Source organism: Leuciscus leuciscus (genome assembly GCF_965113295.1).
Source record: "Leuciscus leuciscus genome assembly, chromosome: 5".
Classification (NCBI taxonomy): Eukaryota; Metazoa; Chordata; class Actinopteri; order Cypriniformes; family Leuciscidae; genus Leuciscus; species Leuciscus leuciscus.
This window is the reverse complement of record NC_138729.1, coordinates 35,969,555-35,989,246: the sequence shown is the minus strand read 5'-3', so window position 1 is coordinate 35,989,246 and position 19,692 is coordinate 35,969,555. Positions and strand designations below refer to the sequence as shown.

The window sequence follows — 19,692 nt, the reverse complement described above, 5'->3', positions numbered from 1 at the left end:
GCCTTGGCGACCAAAGCAAACAACTGAGGTTAGATTTTGTAGCTCCCTGGTTTTAGTTAATGATTGCTGTGTTATATAAGCAAGAACATTTTGGTAACAAAGTTCTGGAAGTTAAGTAAGTGGCATCCTGACCGCAGTGCTTTTGGCTTTCATTGTTTTTCCTTTAAAACATAAAATAAACCCACATGCCATTAACGAGAGAATAGGGATATTAGGCTTCAATTTCCAGTGGCATACTGACAATATGAATATTTTGAGATTTTTATAGAAATCTTCTCAAGATAAGGAGCTACAAAATGTTTCATTCAAATTCATAGAACAAGGACTTCAATATCTTCAAACTCCAAAATAAATATTGACACTTGTGGGGGGAAATAGTGAAGATAATAAATTCCTGAGTTGCCTTCAGATCCTCAGTGGCCTGCTGAATAAATGTTTATGTGTGAAAGATTAGATTCAAATCATATTTTTGGAAAGCTGATTTCATGATTCAAAGCAGTATTGCTTTTGTCACTCTGGAACCAAGAGAAAATGGGATGTGAAGATGCATTCTAAATATATAAATGAAAATGTAATGATGCACACTAACCTGTGGATGCTGACAAGGTGGCTGGCGCACTCATCTTTCTTCCTCTCTTGGCAGTCAGGCTGATGGTGTACAGCATGCCAGGGTTCAGATCACTCAGGATGTAGGTATTGGCAGCACCAGGTACCTCCAATTCAGTTCTCTCGCCGACCGCAGATGCAAACACTAGCTCATAGGTGTCGATTTTGGCGACCGGCCTCCTCCACACAAGTGTCAGTTTGGTCTCTGTGGTCTCACTTACTTGAAGCTCTTTAGGAGCATCAAGATCTAAGAGGACAGGGACAAAACAGTAAAGGATTAGTTCATAAAAAATGACAATTCTGTCATCATTTACTCACTCTTGTTTTGTCCCAAACCTGTGCGAGTTTCTTTAATTGAATACAATAGGAAAAGAAACTGGATTGAAGAAACTGGTTGCTTATTTACATTCAATTAAAATGAATGGGAATTGAAGCTTTCAAGCTTCAAGAAGAATGCAAAAGCACCATAAAATATCATAAAATGACAGTATGCTATATTTATAGTCTTCTGAATATATTTTTCTCTGTTCTGTCACCTGGTGGAGTTTTGGTTCCTTGCCACTGTCGCCTTGGCTTTTGGTTTGCTTAGTTGGGGACATTTGGTATTCAACAATATTATTGATCTACCTTACTTAAGGTGGACGATGATGCAATTTTCTGCTGGAAACAAACTTTGTTGTATTATTTTCATGTTGTCAATGTGAAGCTGCTTTGATACAATCTGTATTGTAAAAAGCGCTATATAAATAAAGGTGACTTGATTTGACTTCTGAAGCTAAACAATACTTTTGATAATCCAGTGAGCTGTTAACCATTGCAACCAGATCGGTCAATGAGTTGAATTCATTCAGACCCGTTTTGTGAACTGGATCAAGTGATTCATTAAAAAGATTCAACAATGAATCATTCACAAATCCGACATGAATAAACCAAAAAGAAAAATTTTCCATTGACCACAACAAATTACATTACTGGCCAGTTTGTCACACAAAGGCTTCAGAAAGCACAGGGGTCATATGGATAATTTTTATGATAAATGAGCACTTTGATATGATGCTTTTTGTTGTCCTTTTGGTACTTGTCAGCCACAGACCTCCTTTCACTTTTGACATGAGAGAGAGTAAATTGTTTTTCTTGAACTATTCCTTTCAGAATTATAAATCCTACAACTGAGCTTTATTATGAAAGTAGATCTTACATGCACTTTTTTACTCAGTTTCACTTATGCTGTTGCATATCAGAAAATAAGAACAGGAGAAAGAAAAGCACATTAAACAAAGTAATAAATGTACATAAAACACCTGTGAGTTAATGACCTTAAGTTAAGTCTTACCAGTCACAGCATTGGTCGTTGCAGGCAAACTCTCACGCTCCTCCTTAATGGATGTCACTCCCATTCCATACTCCGTCCCGGGCCTAAGGCCTAAGAGAAAACCCAACAAAAATCATTTCTCTCAAATCATTAAACAAAACGAAACCATTAATATCTCACATTGGTTGTTTTTGGAACCTACATGGTAGGCAATTGTTTTCATTCTAGCGACAGCCTGGTTTCAATTTCATCTGCGTGCCATATCAATCTAATGCCTTTCAGTGGCCGCATCAAAGAGCTTCTCCACATGCCAGAGACAATATTTACCATCATACAAGAGATTCTCAGATCCCCACAGCCCTCATTCATAAGAACCCTTAGCCCAAATCCCACACTTTACCCCTTTTAATGCCTGTATTGGCTCCTGCAGAGGTCACTATACAGGAGTCCTCCAGCATGAAATTACGCCTAATGCAGAGGAAGCTCATTATCAATAAAATCACAGGCGTGACGGCAATTACAGATAATAACTGTGTGAAAGAGACAACTAGTGAGATGTGTGTGTGTGTGTGTGTGTGTGTGAGAGAGAGAGGCTCTGCGTTATTAGCCAAACAGATCGTCCGCCTTATTTACAGGGAACAGGCCTCCCAAGGACAAAGGAGCAAACCAGACAAAGAATCTATTATCCATTTTGAATATATTTTTTTTCTCCCAGCCATGATAATCCCTGCTTGCGGTAACACATGGTTGTAGAGAATAAGAATTAGCACAGGAGATTGCCTCAAAGCGCAAATGTATAATAGAAGTGCTGCTGCGACGAAGAAAGCCTCCACTTTCCCTTTTTGACTGGGATTTTCACATTGAAGCACCAGTGTTACTTCATTTAAGGCATGAATAAGGCATTATCAACAAACAGGGTAGCATCTCATTCCACTTTAGTCGTGTAAACATTTTACGCCACTAAAACAAAGGCGCTCATTTGGAAATAAGTGTTAAATGGTACAAGTAATGCAATAAAAAACTTAAAATGTAGGCTATACAATTTTAAATTAGCCTATTTCTATTCAGACATACAGAACAATAGCTTTCATATTGTTTTAAATCCTTTTTGAGAATGCTCAAAAAGGATTGCCTTATTTTTTCCTCTTTTTGTTTTCATACATAGTTTTTAATCTCTATTATCTGTTTGTAATTCGCTTTGTAATCTCTGGAGAGGAATTTTGTGTAATTCAAACTGGCCTCTCACCAGTGATTTTAGCCTGAGTCGTGTCTTGCGGGCCGCTGGGGAAGACCAGTTCTCCATGCTCCCCTCCAGAAAGTGGGCCGTATTTAACACGGTAATTCAGGATGTTGGCTCTGCTGTTTTTCCACTCCAGAGTTATACTCTCATCTGTCTGTTCAACAGCTTTGAGGTGCTTTGGGGCATCCAGGTCTGAAACACACGTCAACATGTGGATGAAAGAAAATGCTTCTTGTAAACGTACGGTTATCCTCCAGGGCTAGACAAACAAAATTGCTTCAATGCAATGTCTAAGTGCACCACAATTATCAGTAGACCTGGTAAAGCAGATTGAATTCACTTTATGATGTGCTGAAAGGATTTATAATTGTTGAAAGGAGTTTGTACCTGTGGTGAAGGTCTCATAGACGGGAAAGCTGGTCATCTCTCCCCTGTGGGCCATAAGCGAGACCTCATACTCAGTGTCCGGATACAGCTCAGCCAGATGATACTGGGTATCCATGGAGGAAAGCTTGACTGTGTTCCTGTCTGAAGAATCTGTGTTTGGGCCATAGGACACAGAGATCCCATCCACCTGAGCAACAGGCTGAAACCAGGTGACGAGGGCTGTGGTGTCCGTCACATCACGCACATCCACCTGGCTGGGAGCATCAATCACTGCGGATGAGAGGAGAGGTGTGTGAAAGCTAGGGGAAAAGCTACATAACATTTATCCCACATAAATGGGAACATTTATGCAAACACATTATCTAAAAACAGCTGCCATACACTTTTTGATATCAAGGACCTCCAAATATGATAATTGTCCACATAAAATATAATGACAGCTATACATTTTTATTCAAAAAGACCCATTTATACCATGTATACAAATATTAATAGTTTCATTATTCATTTAATTTAAATTAAATCATTGTTTTTTTCACATTGTCACTGTGCTTAAACCAAAATAAATTATTAAAATAGTAAATAGTAAATTAAATGTAAAAAATAACTGCAAATATTACAAGAATAATTTTTCATTTAATGAAAGTAAAAATACATATTTGGTACATGCAATTTTTTTTTTCTTTTCTTTTTTCTGAAATAGAACCACAACCAGGGGGTCCCTGGTTTAAAAAACAAACACTATTTGCTATTATACAGATGCATTTATATCTATATTCCAACATTAAGATAGTTATTTTACCTGTAGCCTATACTTTCTCCAAGACTTAAAAGAGGAAAAATAACTATTTATGTCTTAATTTCTATGGTAAAATCAGTTTGTCACATTAGGAAGTGTATTGAGAGCAGATACCTATGTGAACGTAAGATAATATAGAGGAACTGCATGCAGCTTAGAGCAGATTTGTGCATGCGAGATGCTCCAATGCACCAGTTATCTCACGGGAGGACAGCCTCTCATGTTGCTGAGTGGTGCCTCCCACACACTGAGAGTGAGGGAGAGAACTCACTTTGAGCAATTAGTCCTCCTTTAATGCAAATCCTATGTGGCACAAGTCGAAGAAATGGAGTAGATGGAGCGTTAGAGCCATGCTGGGAGATTTTTTTAGACATTTGTAAGACAGCAAAATCAGCATGTTGTGAAGGGAAACTGGTTACTTGCACTGACAGCGTAAGAGGCCAGTGTTATAACAGCACATCTTTTCCCAATAGGGCTATCATCTGTGTGTGTGTTTTTTTAAAATAAGTTATTATTAAAAAAATATTTTTTATAATATATTTTTTTTAAGTTTTGATAAAAGTGAAAGATTGTTTGGGAAATGTCAAAATGGTAAGAAGTAGTACACCATTTGAGGGTAAACCCTTATTCTACAATTATTTAAAAGCAAATCATCTACAGTCAAAGAGGATGAAAAAGCTTGTAACTGGTACTCAGAAATGTGGTGCAATACAATAATGTTTATATTTGTTAAAATGAAGAATTATATTTTAGTTTCATACTGATATAGGAAGATGACAAAATATATTACAAAAGCTATAAATTATTAATAACGACAAATTATCAAATAAAAATATATTATTCCATACCATTACAAAGACCTTAAATTGTATAAAGATGATACTGTAACTTAATTTGTTTAAGATGTAAATCTTAAATCTCAGATGTAAAAGTCTGGTCACACTAGCATGGAAAATTGGAGGATGCAAAATACTTTTTTCCCCATGTTTTTGAAAAAAGTCTCTTATGCTCACTGAGGCTGTATTTATTTGATAAAGAAATACAGTGAAAACAGTAGCATTTTGAAATAGTATTACACTTCAAAATAACTCTCCACATTTTTTAAATTTGCATTTTATGATGAAATCTATTTCTGTGATCGCAAAGCTGAATTTTCAGTAGCTTTTACACTAGTCTTAAGTTGTCACATGATTCTTTAGAAATCATATGCTTATTTGGGTCTTGAGACATTTATTATCAAAATTGTATTAATTAAAAATGGATGAGATCCTTAATATTTTTGTGGAAACTGTGATACAAGATTATTTGATGAATAGAAAGTTGAAAAGAACAGCATTCATTTGAAATAGTCAATAGTCTTAACTGTCAGTTTTGATCAATTTAATGCATCCTTGCTGAATAAAAGATGGAATTTCTTTCAAAGCAAACAAATAAAATCTTACCGACTCCAAACTTTAGAATGGTAGTGTATATATTTTAGCTGATCCGGTGTAGTAACACACATAAGTAGCAAATGGCAAGTGCTAACATCTTGCAAAATAAGGAATCATTGCCAGTTAGTCTAACTCAAAATAAAACATTACAATTTTCATCAGAACCCTGCACTGCAAATAACTGCCAATTAACATAAAATGCTGGCTGCTCTTTTTTATTTCAGGTAAGACATTCTGGCTCTTCAAAAAAAAAAAAAAAAAGGCTTGAAAAAGAGTAGACTGGTCACTGTTAATTACGTCGACAGCTGCTTACTTGTGACAACGTTCTTGCTGGATGGGTGTCCGCGGGTGTTGTTCTTTACGACCTCAAGCTTAACTTCATACTCTTGTCCAGGTCCAAGACCAGACTGCTCAAAGGTGGTCTCAGGAGGTGTGAGAGAGTTCAGAATCTCTCCATCCTCTTCTTTCTGCCATTCAAAAACAGATTTTTTGGTTAATTGAATTGGTGAATATATTAAATCTGAAAACAGATCACTGTTCAAAGGTTCTGTTGGTTAATAAAAGAACACCACAAATCATCAAAGGAAATCAAAAGTCAAGCTCCTATGAGCTACAGGGTAATGAGAGGGTGTCCTGAGAGTAAACACTTGGGTCTTTTAGCTGATTCTACTTGGATGAGTGTTTCACTTCACAGTGAGAGTTATTTTGGCATTGATATCTCTAAACTTGATGTGTGAATGAGACTGCCAAGCTGTGTTTTGAAAGAGGGATGTAGGGGAGGTTTGCATGTTCTAATGGTGCTGTTTTTTAGAGTTTGCATAAGCCCTTGAGAAAGAAAATAAAGCGTTACAGAGACAATAACAGTTCTGTGGCACATGGTCACACATGCTGTTGCCAGGAGCTTCTTAGAGGGTTTTGTCTTGGAAAACCGCAGACTTCTCGTCAGTAGCTTTTGCTCAGTGGCACCACTCAGCTATTTTCTCATTTTAAACTATTACTTGCAAACAGAATAGTCCTTTTATATTACAACTTCTAGGCGAATATATGAGGGCAATGATACACTTTTGGATCATAGCCCTAAGGATGATGCCAGGACACTCACTGTGTTTCTGAAGATGAGGTTCCAGCTATCAAACGGGATGTTCAAGGGGTCCCACTCAACCTCTACTGAAGTCTCTCTAACCGATTTGAATTTCAGACCCTCAGGTTCAGGGAGATCTGATCGTAAGATAGAGCAGCTTAGCAGAATATACTCAGGACAAAATAACAAGTAACTTTCCCAAGCATTAGATGATGTGTGACTTACGTGTGGCGATTCTGGCACTGACAGGGACACTCATCTTGCTGTTTAGGACAGCAAAGACACTGATTAGGTACTCTATGCCAGGCTCGAGCTCTCTAATAGTGGCTGTCTTCTTTTCACCAGAGACTTTCATTTCCATCTCTAAACCCCCAAGAGCCGTAGGCACATAGGTGATAAGATACTCTGTCACAAGCATCTCATTGACCCAGGCGAGGTCCACTGTTTCTGGGTCGACTTCAGTCACTGTAAGGTCTCTGGGTGGGGAGACTGTGGATTGAAACAGATCAAATGATTGACTTCATCTTGGTCAAGAACCTCTGAGTCAAAAGATAACACGCAGAACTTGGAAAACAGCATCTCCTTGATATTGTGCCACAGTTTGTGGGAAAGAGAAATGTTAAGATAAATACTTTATCCAATGATAGCTTAATGTGCAGAGACAACTAAGTAAGCCATTCATGGTTGATTTCCTCAAATGTGTAAACAAAGTGTAAACATTGCCTAATGCCTAACCCACTGTGTGCAGTTAACCAATTATGTGCAGTTTGGGGAAGAATTATGGGATTGTCTGACCAATGGCAGATATGGAGGAGTGTTTGAAAACCGTTATTTTTGCAAATTTTGTCTGGTGATGCTTAGCTTAATACACATACACCTTAAGTCATGTATATTTACACCTGCTTCATCTTTGAGAAAGTATAATATCCCAAACTGTAAGTAAAAGCTATACATGTGCAGTTTTATATATTCGGTGTGAATTATAGTGACTTACTTTCAGAGCAGTCGTCGCCAGTGAAGCCTAAATCACATATGCACATTCCATTCAGGCATTGGCCTTGGTCATTGCAGTTTTCTGGGCAGGTCAGAACAGAGCAATCCACACCAGTGTAGCCTTCAAAGCAGATGCATTTTCCATCTTCACAGTAGCCACGGTCCAAACAGTTGTTTGGACACATTTTTGTACCACAGTCCTCCCCAGTGAACCCGCTGTTACACACGCACTGGCCATTTACACAATGTCCTCGGTTATGGCAGTCACTGGGGCAAGTCAACTCGCTGCAGTCATGGCCTGTAAAGCCAGTGTGGCAAACACACTTGCCGTCCACACACTGTCCATGGTCATTGCAGTCATTGGGACAGGTCTTGATACTGCAGTCTTCCCCAGCAAAACCATCATGGCAAATACACTTGCCATCTACACACTGTCCACGTTCATGGCAATGATTGGGACAGGTTTTGATGCTGCAGTCTTCTCCAGCAAAGCCATTGTGGCAAACACACTTGCCATCTACACACTGTCCACGCCCATGGCAATGATTGGGACAGGTTTTGATGCTGCAGTCTTCTCCAGCAAAGCCATTGTGGCAAACACACTTGCCGTCCACACACAGTCCATGTCCATGGCAGTGATGGGGGCAGGTCTTGACACCGCAATGTTCTCCAGCAAAGCCATCATGGCAAATGCACTTGCCGTCTATGCACTCTCCTCGTCCATGGCAGTCATTGGGACAAGTCTTGATGTTGCAGTCTTCTCCAGCAAAGCCCACTTTGCAAATGCACTTCCCGTTGACACATCGACCACGATCGTGACAGTTATTGGGGCAGGAAAGCTCTGAGCAGTCGTCACCTTCATATCCAGCATCACAAATACACTCACCATCGACGCACTGTCCTCGGTCATTGCAGTTGTCGGGGCAGGAGAGAATGCTGCAGTCCTCGCCCTCGAACCCGGGGTCACATATGCACTTCCCATTGAAGCAGTGACCTCTCTGATTGCAGTCATTGAGACAGGTGAGCTTGGAGCAGTCATCTCCGCTGTACCCAATATTGCAGACACACTGACCATTGACACACCTGCCACGGTGGTTGCAGTTTTTGGGGCAGGTGAGCTCCCCACAATCCTCCCCAGTAAAGCCCTCATCACAATAGCAGGTTCCATTGTCACAGCGGCCACGGTCAAAGCAGTCGTTAGGACAGATGAGCTCAGAGCAGTCAAACCCCGTCCAAGGCTCGTCACATACACATTCGTCATCCACACAGCGCCCCCTGCCAAGGCAGTTGTTTAGGCAGTTGGTTAAACTGCAGTCTTCACCGATGAAGCCCTCCTCGCAGAGGCAAGCCCCGTCGATGCAATCTCCATTCTCACCGCAATCTACAGGACACAGCTCGATACTGCAGTCCTCCCCACCAAAGCCCTCGAAGCAGATACACTTGCCATCCTCGCAACGGCCTTGATCCTGGCAGAAGTTCGGGCACTCTGGCTCAGAGCAGTTGACTCCCTTCCAACCGGGCTCACACAAACAGCTGCAGGTCTCAGTGCTGTAGTTGCCACGGCCACTGCAGTAGGGTTTGGTTGTGACTTCACCTGAGAAAGAGAGTGAAAAACACTTTAATGCTGGTTTAGGTGGGGATGGGAATTGTACACTACACTGGTTGAGCTTCATGTTTTTGATTCACTAAAAAGAATTGGCTTGTTATGGTTCGAACACATTTTGTATATGAAACCAATGATAAATCTATATTTACATGTTTTCTTTGAGGTCATGGTAAAAGACTGAGTAATGACCTGAGTCGCTTGTGAGGATGAAATTAATCAAACTATCTAAATCTATGCAGTCATAGAAGGAATTTTTGTGGAGGCTGATATAATCTTGTTCAAACCAACAATAGATTGCAGCAGGTTTGAATTTTATATGTTTAGAAATAATTACGCTCATCATGTATACAAACTACAAAGGATCATGATACAGAAAATGATACAGAAAGCCTTGAATGGTTACCTCTTACAATTATTGGTTATGTATGCAGAAGAAGGTGAATTTCATTTAGCTTGTGCCTTTCTCGTTTTTTCAGTCGCATTTTGGATGGAAGCAAACCGAGTCATTAACAATAAGTGGAACATTTTGCTGTCAGCTTCTTCTAACATTCATGTAGTGATTAAAACTCGTTTGAGCTACCACGTATGAAGAAAAAGAAAAATCTATATTTTTACATTATACGCATCTGTGTTATGCATGTTAGTTGATACATTTTTTAGAACAAAAGTTAAAGGTATAGTTCACCAAAAATGAAAATGTTTTCATTTACTTACCCTCATGTTTTTCCAAAACTTTGTGACTGACTTTCTTCTGTGGAACATAAAGATATACTGAGAAATGTCTCAGTTTGGTTTGTTTGTTTTTGTCCATTATACAATGAAAGTCAAAGGTCACCCAAATGTTTGGTTACCTACATTCTTTAAAACATATTATTTTGTGTTCTGCAGAAGAAAGATACTCATACAGATGTCCTGTGCTGTTTCATTCAACAACTGGTTACGCAGATTTGGAACAACATGAGGATGAGTAAGTGATGACAGAATTTGTAATTTTGGGGTGAACTCTCCCTTAAAGTTTAATCAACTTTGTTATGTTTCTTTTGAATACATTTGTAATGAGACTCAGCCTCCTAATGGACTGCCAAATTATCTGTTATATTAGGCCTCACCTGCAACCTGAGCACTACAGCAGCTTGTTCCACTGGTGCACTGCTCCCTTAGACTGGATACCTCTGCTTCCAGCATTTCCAGTCTGTTCAGAAGGTCCTTCAGGTCAGGCATGTGGTTATCACAACCGCAAGCTTGCTTGGGAATGTTAATCCTATGTGTGAAAACGATCTGATTCTCCCCATCCATGGTGTGTTCTATGTGCTGGTCAGATTGTTCCGATTTTGGCTTAATTTCGGTTGTTCCTGGTGAATCCATGTCCACCGAGCACATGGATCCAGTGGGAACGTTGATGTTGTACACATGGTTGAAAACCACAGGCTGGTCAGGACTTGGGAGGGTCAAGTTCTCAGTGGTTGGTGACAGTGATTCTCTTCTGTGTCTAATTACTCTTTTAACCAGGCCAGCACTAGAGAGATGAACTAAAACGGCTACTGCCACAGAGGCCAGTAGCAGACCTCGCATCCCCATGTTGATTTTATCTCACAAGACTCTTCTTACTGGTGTGAATGTTCAAATTGTTTCAAGATACAGGATGAGGTTCCTATCCTGAAAAAAAAAAAAGAGTTCAATTAGAACAGTCCACTTCATTCCAATGCATTTCCAGTGTAAACAGATAGAGATCTGATTGCACTTACCCTTTCAAAATGGAAAATGAAGCATACAAATTACATCAATGATGAAAAATTCTATCATTTAATTAATTTTAAAAACATGGAAGGAAAATGCTTAAAAAGCACAATTTAAAACTACAGACATTAAATGTTAATTTAAATCATATTAATAAATATTCATATGTATATCACATGTATATCAATATTAATAATAAAATAATATAAATAATACGCAGACAATAAGCAATTTATTTTAATTAAAGACAAAAAATAGACTGTTTGATAGACTTCTCACAGCACCTGATAATAGACCATATAAACTAAGGAAAGAGAAATTAAATGTTTTAACCTTTGACTTGCGCGCCCTTTCCAACTAGAATGAATCATATTTAAATAAATCATATCACACCAGGCAGTGTTCATATTCAGAATAAAATTTCTGGGGGAAAAAACCCTAAAACAATTAAGTATACATGGCAGTCAGCAACACTGCAGGGAAGACAGACACTAAGCACAACTTAGTTGAAAGATCAACTCTGGCCAATAAAAGCAAGGCAAACTTCAGCTCAGGAGCGAGGGCTCCAGCAGCGTTTCCAATGACAGGCTGCCATGACACACAGCAGGCAACACCTGAATCTGAGGAGCGTACTCTCCTCTCTGACGCTCTGCCCACAGCCCATGCTGACAGATTAATACTCGCGCGGAGGAGACCATCTGCAGCGCTTCCGCTAGCGTGGGTGTTCAGAGTTCACGCTTCTCATAAAAGTTAGCTTTCTTTGACCATTCTCCAGACAGCAGCAGAGATTTGCATTAAAACACAATACTTTTCTCATTAAAAGAAGTTAATAGTTATAGTTTTTGCAGGCCTCAGGAGGCTTGTCACTTACTAAGTGCATTGGTCTGTTAAAAATTTAATTAAAGTAAAATAGAAACAGCTCTAAAACCTTTTCAAGCATGTTACTGCGCTGTGGAATGGAGATTGAGGATGCCTGTGTTTAAAGAGTCCTGATGTGCATGTCATTTGGTCACATACTTGCCAATTACAGGAGTGCAGATTCAGTTTTCCATATAGTAGTTTTCCCGAATGTTATGAAAACCAAATGGGATCCATTTAAGATGGAAATAACCGGCTTCCAAAAGTGCTGACACACCGACTTTTTCAATACCATAAAACACCCAATATTTATGTCAAATTTGGAATATTTATGTGTGTATTTTCCAGCTTGCATCTTATCTAGCCACTTCAGTCATGTTTAACCCTTTAACTGAATAATTTTCATTTGATTTTTTAAAAGATACTTTATATTTTAAAGCATAAAATTAGAACAAGCTTTTTATGACATCAAAGAGATTCCCTCAGTCATAATTTCAAACATATTTGGATGAACGTTTTTGTCCATAAAAAAGTAAATCAGGTCAATTCAATTTTTATTTTTTTTATCTTCACTGAAGACAGAAAGTCTTGCAGGTTTGGAACAGCATGAGGTGGAGTTAAGGATGATCTTTCTTTTTTTTTTAAGGCAATTCTTAAAACTTATCTCTTTAAGGCAAACCTTCCCATGCACAGTCCTAAGAAAAGAGCAATATATAGTTACACAGATCAAAATTTTGTCATGGCTGCAGGGTGCTGACCCAAAGCCGCAGCTCGCAAGGTCAACAGCAGGTAATATCTTGCCAGGATCTGTTTAGTGAGTGGAGAGCTCGATTTGACATGTGATTAGCAGGACTGACAGATGAGCTCCAGCGAGAGGGATCCCACGACTGCTGCCGCCCATCCGTGATTAGACAGACAGGGGAGAACGCTTCTGTGATGGAGAGCTTAAGGGGGGCTCGATGATGGGAGACTCCCGATCTGGACCCTCGGGGGTGACGGGACCTACCCCGCTTCTTGTTCCTCACATCTAAACCCAGGGATTAAATCAGCAAAATAGGCAGAAAATTGCTTTGAGTCGCTTTGCGGTTTTAGTTCTGGATGGGTAGTTGGCTTTTTCACTTTGAAGCCTGGCTTGTTGCCACAAGAATCGAAAAAAGAAAATGACTCTGAAGGACCAAGCTGGTCTTTGTGTAAGAATTTGCCCTTAACCCCTGGCGAAGGGTGGACTGTAAATTAATGGCATTTTTTAAAATATGTAATTTAATGATGACAGCTTGACTTAATGGCGGAAATGATGGATATGCGTAACTAAGAAAGAATTAGCAGTTATTAGATTGGAAAAGATTTATGTATTTTTTGCATTTTGAACAACGAGAAATAGACAAAGCAAGTCTCTTTTATTAGAGCTCCATCAATACAGTGCTGAGCTCAGAGCAGTATGCTAATGCTGCTGCTTACTGGCACTTTCAGATAAACCAGACACAATGTGACTGCTGCTTTCTCATGCCAGGTCTAGTTTTTATACTTTGTTACTTTCTCAGACTCTGGCTGGGCCAGTTGGCTTCCATGTGTCTATGTGAAAGGAATTTCAATGGGGAGTGAACCTGCTGGCACACATATTTAGTGCCAGTGATCTAAATTGGTCCTGCGTTGTGCTAAGTGCTGAATGCTGACTAGAGCATTTGAAAGGAAGAATACCTCACACAGAGACCAAATGAATACTTTTGTAAGTCATAAATTATACAGTGACAGTTAAAACGATTCTTCCACCTCACCAATGTGCCACAAACAAACGAGCTTATTGCTATTTGTTAAATTAGAAGTTTGTAGCTGTTTACATAATTGAGCAATTAGCATGTTAGTGGTTTGGAAGTGAGGCATATTGGGCTGCAATTAAATTGAAACTATAAAGACATAAAACATAAAAGGAATATGCCAAAAAAACAGATTACAAAGTACAAAACATATGACTATTCCAAACGGGATGGAAATTAGTCACACATTATATTTAGACGACAACTGTTGATCGGGCAGACATTTTTTTTAATCAAAATAAATAAAATAAAATAAAATAAAATAAAATAAAATAAAATAAAATAAAATAAAATAAAATAAAATAAAATAAAATAAAATAAAATAAAATAAAATAAAATAAAATAAAATAAAATAAAATAAAATAAATAAAATAATTCAGGTCAAAGCTAGGCTTTTCTTCCGGCCTTCGGAGAGCCAATGATGTGGTGATCACTCGATAATGGAAAATGATCTGTTAAATAGCATTTATCTGACATCAGCATGCAGCGGGTTATTGAACTGTAAAAAATGCTGCGGTGGCTCTTACAGTTCGTCGTTCAGTTTCATATCCAATGATTAGAGATGACATTTATCCACAGTCTGCTGAACAGAGGGAACCACAACTCTTCCTCAGTTTATTCCTATGAAATCATCAAGCAGACTTAGTTTTGTAGGTCACCCATGACAGAAAGCACTTGCCTTCCCTGGGACCAGCCTTAATATGGGTCGCCCACTGTGGTGAATGAATTGGTATTGTCTCGACTCAATTCACCTTAATAGATGCCATAAAAATGCCCTGACAGTTTGTTTAATACTAGGAAGGAGTCAGTGATGAAGAAATATCTCTCCCAGAGGTATGCTGTATACACACTGCATCCTTTCTCCACTGGTACATGTCAAACTTAATTAAAAATCAATATGATGAAGTTGAGAAAATACTTCTTAATCCAGTCAGCGAAGCAGTAAACTTAGTGGAAAGGGGCTCAAAGGTGTCTGGTCTGGGTTGAAGACCAAAAAATGCTGATAAATCATAATTAAAAACATTATAAAAATGAGTACACTGTGAAACTCTCATTGAGAAGTTGATGCTTATCGATTGCATGGTTTCCAAGGTCATAATCAGACAGAGGGCTGCTGAAACCAGCACCGTGAAGCAGCTCATAATCATCCAACACGGAGATGGATTTCCAGACTGGCTCATAACGCCGCTCAATGGTGTGTACTTGGATCGATGGCAAAGTATACAGCCACTGTTATTGTTTCATAAATGGATTTGGAAGTCATCGCCTTCCTGAGCAATGCTCATTTAGGAGGAGTGGCTGAGTTGACCATTACACTTACCATTTTTTATTCTGTTCTTTCTTTCTATAGTTCTGCAGTTCTTCTCTCTTATCAATATTTTTCCTCTGTCTGACATCCTGTTACTTTTTGTACTGTGAACTGAATGCAGAATGTGCATTGTGACTGTCCACTGGCCTCAAACGAACTGATGATTGTCTATGCCTCACTACTCTATTTTGCTTGGCATGTCTGGGCTTCAAAAGGAAGTCAGTCACAGCTAGCACTGGGTTCACAGAGCAGATTCAAACAAATGAATATGTCTGGCAATCATAAACACGCAGAGGTGCTATCTCACTGCTGTATGTGCAATGTGAGCTTAAAGGTCTCTCAAATGCCACATAATGTGATCTCTCACCTAACGCATTCTCTTGGCATTTCTCCCATCGGTGGATTGACAGTGAGGTGTGAAACCAGAACCTAAGAACATACGGCACTGTATATTATATTTCCAACTTCATCATTCATTCTTTTAATAATGAGATTAAGTAATTATTAATCTTGCATCTGATTTCATTGCCACAGCTTAAAGGTATTTCTTCTTTAATTCAACTTTAAATCAACCCCAAACGGCATAATTTTTTTAAATAAAAAAAACGGTTTTTAGTACCGATCATTTCATTACTGTGAGCTATTTTCTTTCTATATAGTAGATACATAAGATTGCATGTAGACTGATAAGTGAAAGGCAATGCAGGTTGTTTTCACAATGAAAAAGCTGGGTTTCATGACAGTCGAGGCCCATTTGCAGAGCTCTAATGATGCTGGGAGATCTGATTGCACCGATAGGAGGTTTGTGTGTGTGTGTGTGTGTGTGTAAGAGCGATAAGCCGGTCTGGTGTATGGGCAGAGATAGAGGTGTTTGCACTGCGCTGATGGACCTGCGGTTCGCTGACATTGCTGCGCTTTCACCAAAGAAGCATTCAGACCGAACTCGATAGAGCTTTGGTGACATTGCCAAAGGTGAACTCTACCATGCTGATTAATGAGAAATGGAAAGTTTAGGACATGTCAGTCAACATTTGAGACCAAAGACACTGGAGAAGTCTACTGGGAATGAAGTTGAATAATTCCTGACTTCAGCTTCCATGTGTGCTTTCTCTTAAAGTCCAGATGGAAGGAATGAAGGAGGAACATTTGTTACTTGCTGTCTCATTTTACATTTCCAGCACCGGTGACCCTGTGTTTATTAGCTTAACCTCTGTTACAGCCAGAAAAGCAGCCTCATATGTTCAGACCTTAAAAGCTCAAAAAAAAACTTCTGAGCTTCACATTTGTCGCAGCAAAATTCAAACACTATTTCTGTACTATGCAGACAGTCTCTTTCACATCTTGGTCTTAGCAACAAAAAAATGTTTTTACTTTTTTTTTCTCTTAAGGATATTGTGGTTTGGCAGGAACGGCAAAGCATAGAAGTCCATTTTATAATGCAAAAGTCAATTTGCTACAGAGTAAAAAAAAAAAACGTATTTGAACACAGCGGTCATTTTTTCACAAGCACAAAGCATCTTTCCCTTCCCAAATGGCAAGCTATTGATCATTCTTTCCTATTCTAGAAAGAATAAAAGCTACCATGTGTCTTGTTTGCGTATAACAGGAAATTGCTTTTTCTCCACCAACAAGAAATTGTGTATTTTCTCTTGCTGACTGGGAAAAGATAAGCCATGATCAAGTGTGTATAGTTGATTTACAATGGCAGTTCTCTAAAAAAGGCCCTTAAAATGCACCCTGCCAGATCCAATTACTTACTCTACATACCTATAGTAATTAGTTTCATCACAATATGATCTTTTGGGATTGAGCAACAAACTCTTTCAACTCACTGACCTCATTGAATTTTTTTTTCCTGGAAAGAAAAATCAGTTTTCCCACACTGAAATGGAAGAATATTGACTGGGAGATTAAGAGATCTATTTTGCCTGTTCAAATTTCAGGCCGAAATGTCATCAATTGAGATAATCTGAGCTTTGTAGATTTCCCTTTTACAACTTCTCAAATTAGAACTTCTGCTAACCTAAAACTCTCTTATTATCCCAGGCATATAGTGACAAATGCATTCGAGCATGCCGGGTCACTGACAACTAATCAGAATTCTTCACTTCTGTGGAAGACACGTTTGCTCATCTCTTGGCTTCCGTCGGTGGGGACACTGTCTGTGCTCTGAGCCCATGGCTTTCCTAGCCATGTTACATTAGCATCAGACAGCCATTAAAACCATCTGGGGCAGCAAAACTTTAACACACTGTAGTCTTCTGAGGAAATCTTTGTTCACTGATGCCAACAAATCATCCTGAATGCCTCTGTGGCCAATTTGGAGTGTGGAGGAAAATAAACCCCTTTTACAGAGCATATTTCACAGACAGACAGACGGACAGACAGACAATAGATATATGATAGACAGACAGACAGACAGACAGATAGATAAAACAAAAGAATGACAGACAGACAGATAGATAGATAAAATGATAAACAGACAGATAGACAGATAGATGATAGAAAGAGACAGACAGACAGACAGATAGATAAAACGATAGACAGACAGATGGATAGATAGAACGATAGATATAATGATAGACAGACAGACAGACAGACAGATAGATAGATAGATAGATAGATAGATAGATAGATAGATAGATAGATAGATAGATAGATAGATAGATAGATAGATAGATAGACAGAACGATAGACAGAACAATAGATATAATGATAGAACCATAGATATAATGAAAGAACGATAGAACGATAGATAGAACGATAGATAGATAGAACGATAGATAGATAGAACGATAGATAGAACGATAGATAGATAGATAGAACGATAGAACGATAGAACGATAGATAGATAGATAGATAGATAGATAGATAGATAGATAGATAGATAGATAGATAGATAGATAGATAGATAGATAGATAGATAGATAGATAGATAGATAGATAGAACGATAGATATATAGAACTGGACTGCAGATGTAAATTTGCCTGTGGCTAACTCTGGTACAATGCATCAAATGGTAACATTTATGTTGGAAATTGTACATGGTCCCTAATAAAAAAACAATAAAAAAACGGATGGATAGATAGAACAATAGATACCGACAGACAGACAGACATATCTGTCTATCAGATAGATAGATAGATAGATAGGTAGATAGATAGATAGATAGATAGATAGATAGATAGATAGATAGATAGATAGATAGATAGATAGATAGATAGACAGAACAATATAGATAGATACAGACAGATAGATAAAACGATAGATAGAATGATAGAACGATAGATAGAATGAAAGAACGATAGATAGATAGATAGAATGAAAGATGGAACGATAGATATACAGAACGATAGATAGATAGATAGATAGATAGATAGATAGACGGATAAACAAGATAAATAAAAATTGTTTTAGATAAAACAAAAGAACGACAGACAGACAGACAGACAGACAGACAGACAGACAGACAGACAGACAGACAAAACGATAGATAGAATGATAGAACGATGGATAGAATGAAAGAAGGTTAGATAGATAGAATGAAAGATAGAACGATATATATAAATATATATATATATATATATATATATATATAAGCGATAGATAGATAGATAGATAGATAGATAGATAGATAGATAGATAGATAGATAGATAGATAGATAGATAGATAGATAAAATGACAGACAGACAGATAGATAGATTAATCACTAAATGGGTAACTGGGGTGGGATTAAATAAGTTGTCTTCTTCCCACTCCCTTTCAGGCAGAATTTGATCGTCATATTTGAATACTGTATATTCTGTTTTTGTTTTTTCTTTGTTTTTTTTGCACTATATGATTTAACCATATTTTGTTTATCTTGTACTTTTTTTGTGCCATTGCCTGGAATAAACGAATTAATAAAAATAAAAATAATAATAAAAATAGATAGACAGACAGACAGACAGACAGACAGAACGATAGATAGATAGATAGATAGATAGATAGATAGATAGATAGATAGATAGATAGATAAAATGACAGACAGACAGATATATAGATAGACAGACAGACAGACAGACAGACAGAACGATAGATAGATAGATAGATAGATAGATAGATAGATAGATAGATAGATAGATAGATAGATAGATAGATAGATAGATAGATAGATAGATAGATAGATAGATAGATAGACAGACAGACAGACAGACAGACAGACGGATAGATGGATAGATGGATAGATGGATAGATGGATAGATGGATAGATAGATAAAATGACAGACAGACAGACACAGGGGAACTCAGAGGGTACAATATTTGTTTCAAGTGCATTGCCAGGCCAGGAGCAGTGCTGACAGCTGTTCAAACAAAGGCTAGTTTCCCACTCAGCTTTGTTCTGAGTGGCACTGTCAATGAATACACTGCACATAGCATCATAAAACATTTAAACACCCCGCCTAGGCAACAACCATGTGTGGTTGGCACTTCTGATGTCCTCAAGATAATGATGGCAAAATAACTGAAGAGGTA

General features: G+C 38.2%; 1 protein-coding gene across 3 annotated transcripts in view; it reads right to left on the bottom strand.

Annotated features, from left to right (window-relative positions):
* Window positions 1-19,692, bottom strand: part of tncb (tenascin Cb) — a 66,373-nt gene that overhangs the window by 12,498 nt on the left and 34,183 nt on the right. For all 3 annotated transcript variants that reach the window (XM_082169569.1, XM_082169570.1, XM_082169568.1), the window contains 9 exons: window positions 10,567-11,113; window positions 7,853-9,445; window positions 7,084-7,347; window positions 6,880-6,995; window positions 6,091-6,244; window positions 3,546-3,815; window positions 3,165-3,350; window positions 1,940-2,029; window positions 590-853 (listed from right to left, as the gene is read on the bottom strand). In XM_082169569.1, coding sequence (XP_082025695.1) covers window positions 590-853; window positions 1,940-2,029; window positions 3,165-3,350; window positions 3,546-3,815; window positions 6,091-6,244; window positions 6,880-6,995; window positions 7,084-7,347; window positions 7,853-9,445; window positions 10,567-11,035 — 3,406 coding nt within the window. In that variant the 5' untranslated portion in view covers window positions 11,036-11,113. The remainder of the gene's footprint in view (window positions 1-589; window positions 854-1,939; window positions 2,030-3,164; window positions 3,351-3,545; window positions 3,816-6,090; window positions 6,245-6,879; window positions 6,996-7,083; window positions 7,348-7,852; window positions 9,446-10,566; window positions 11,114-19,692) is intronic.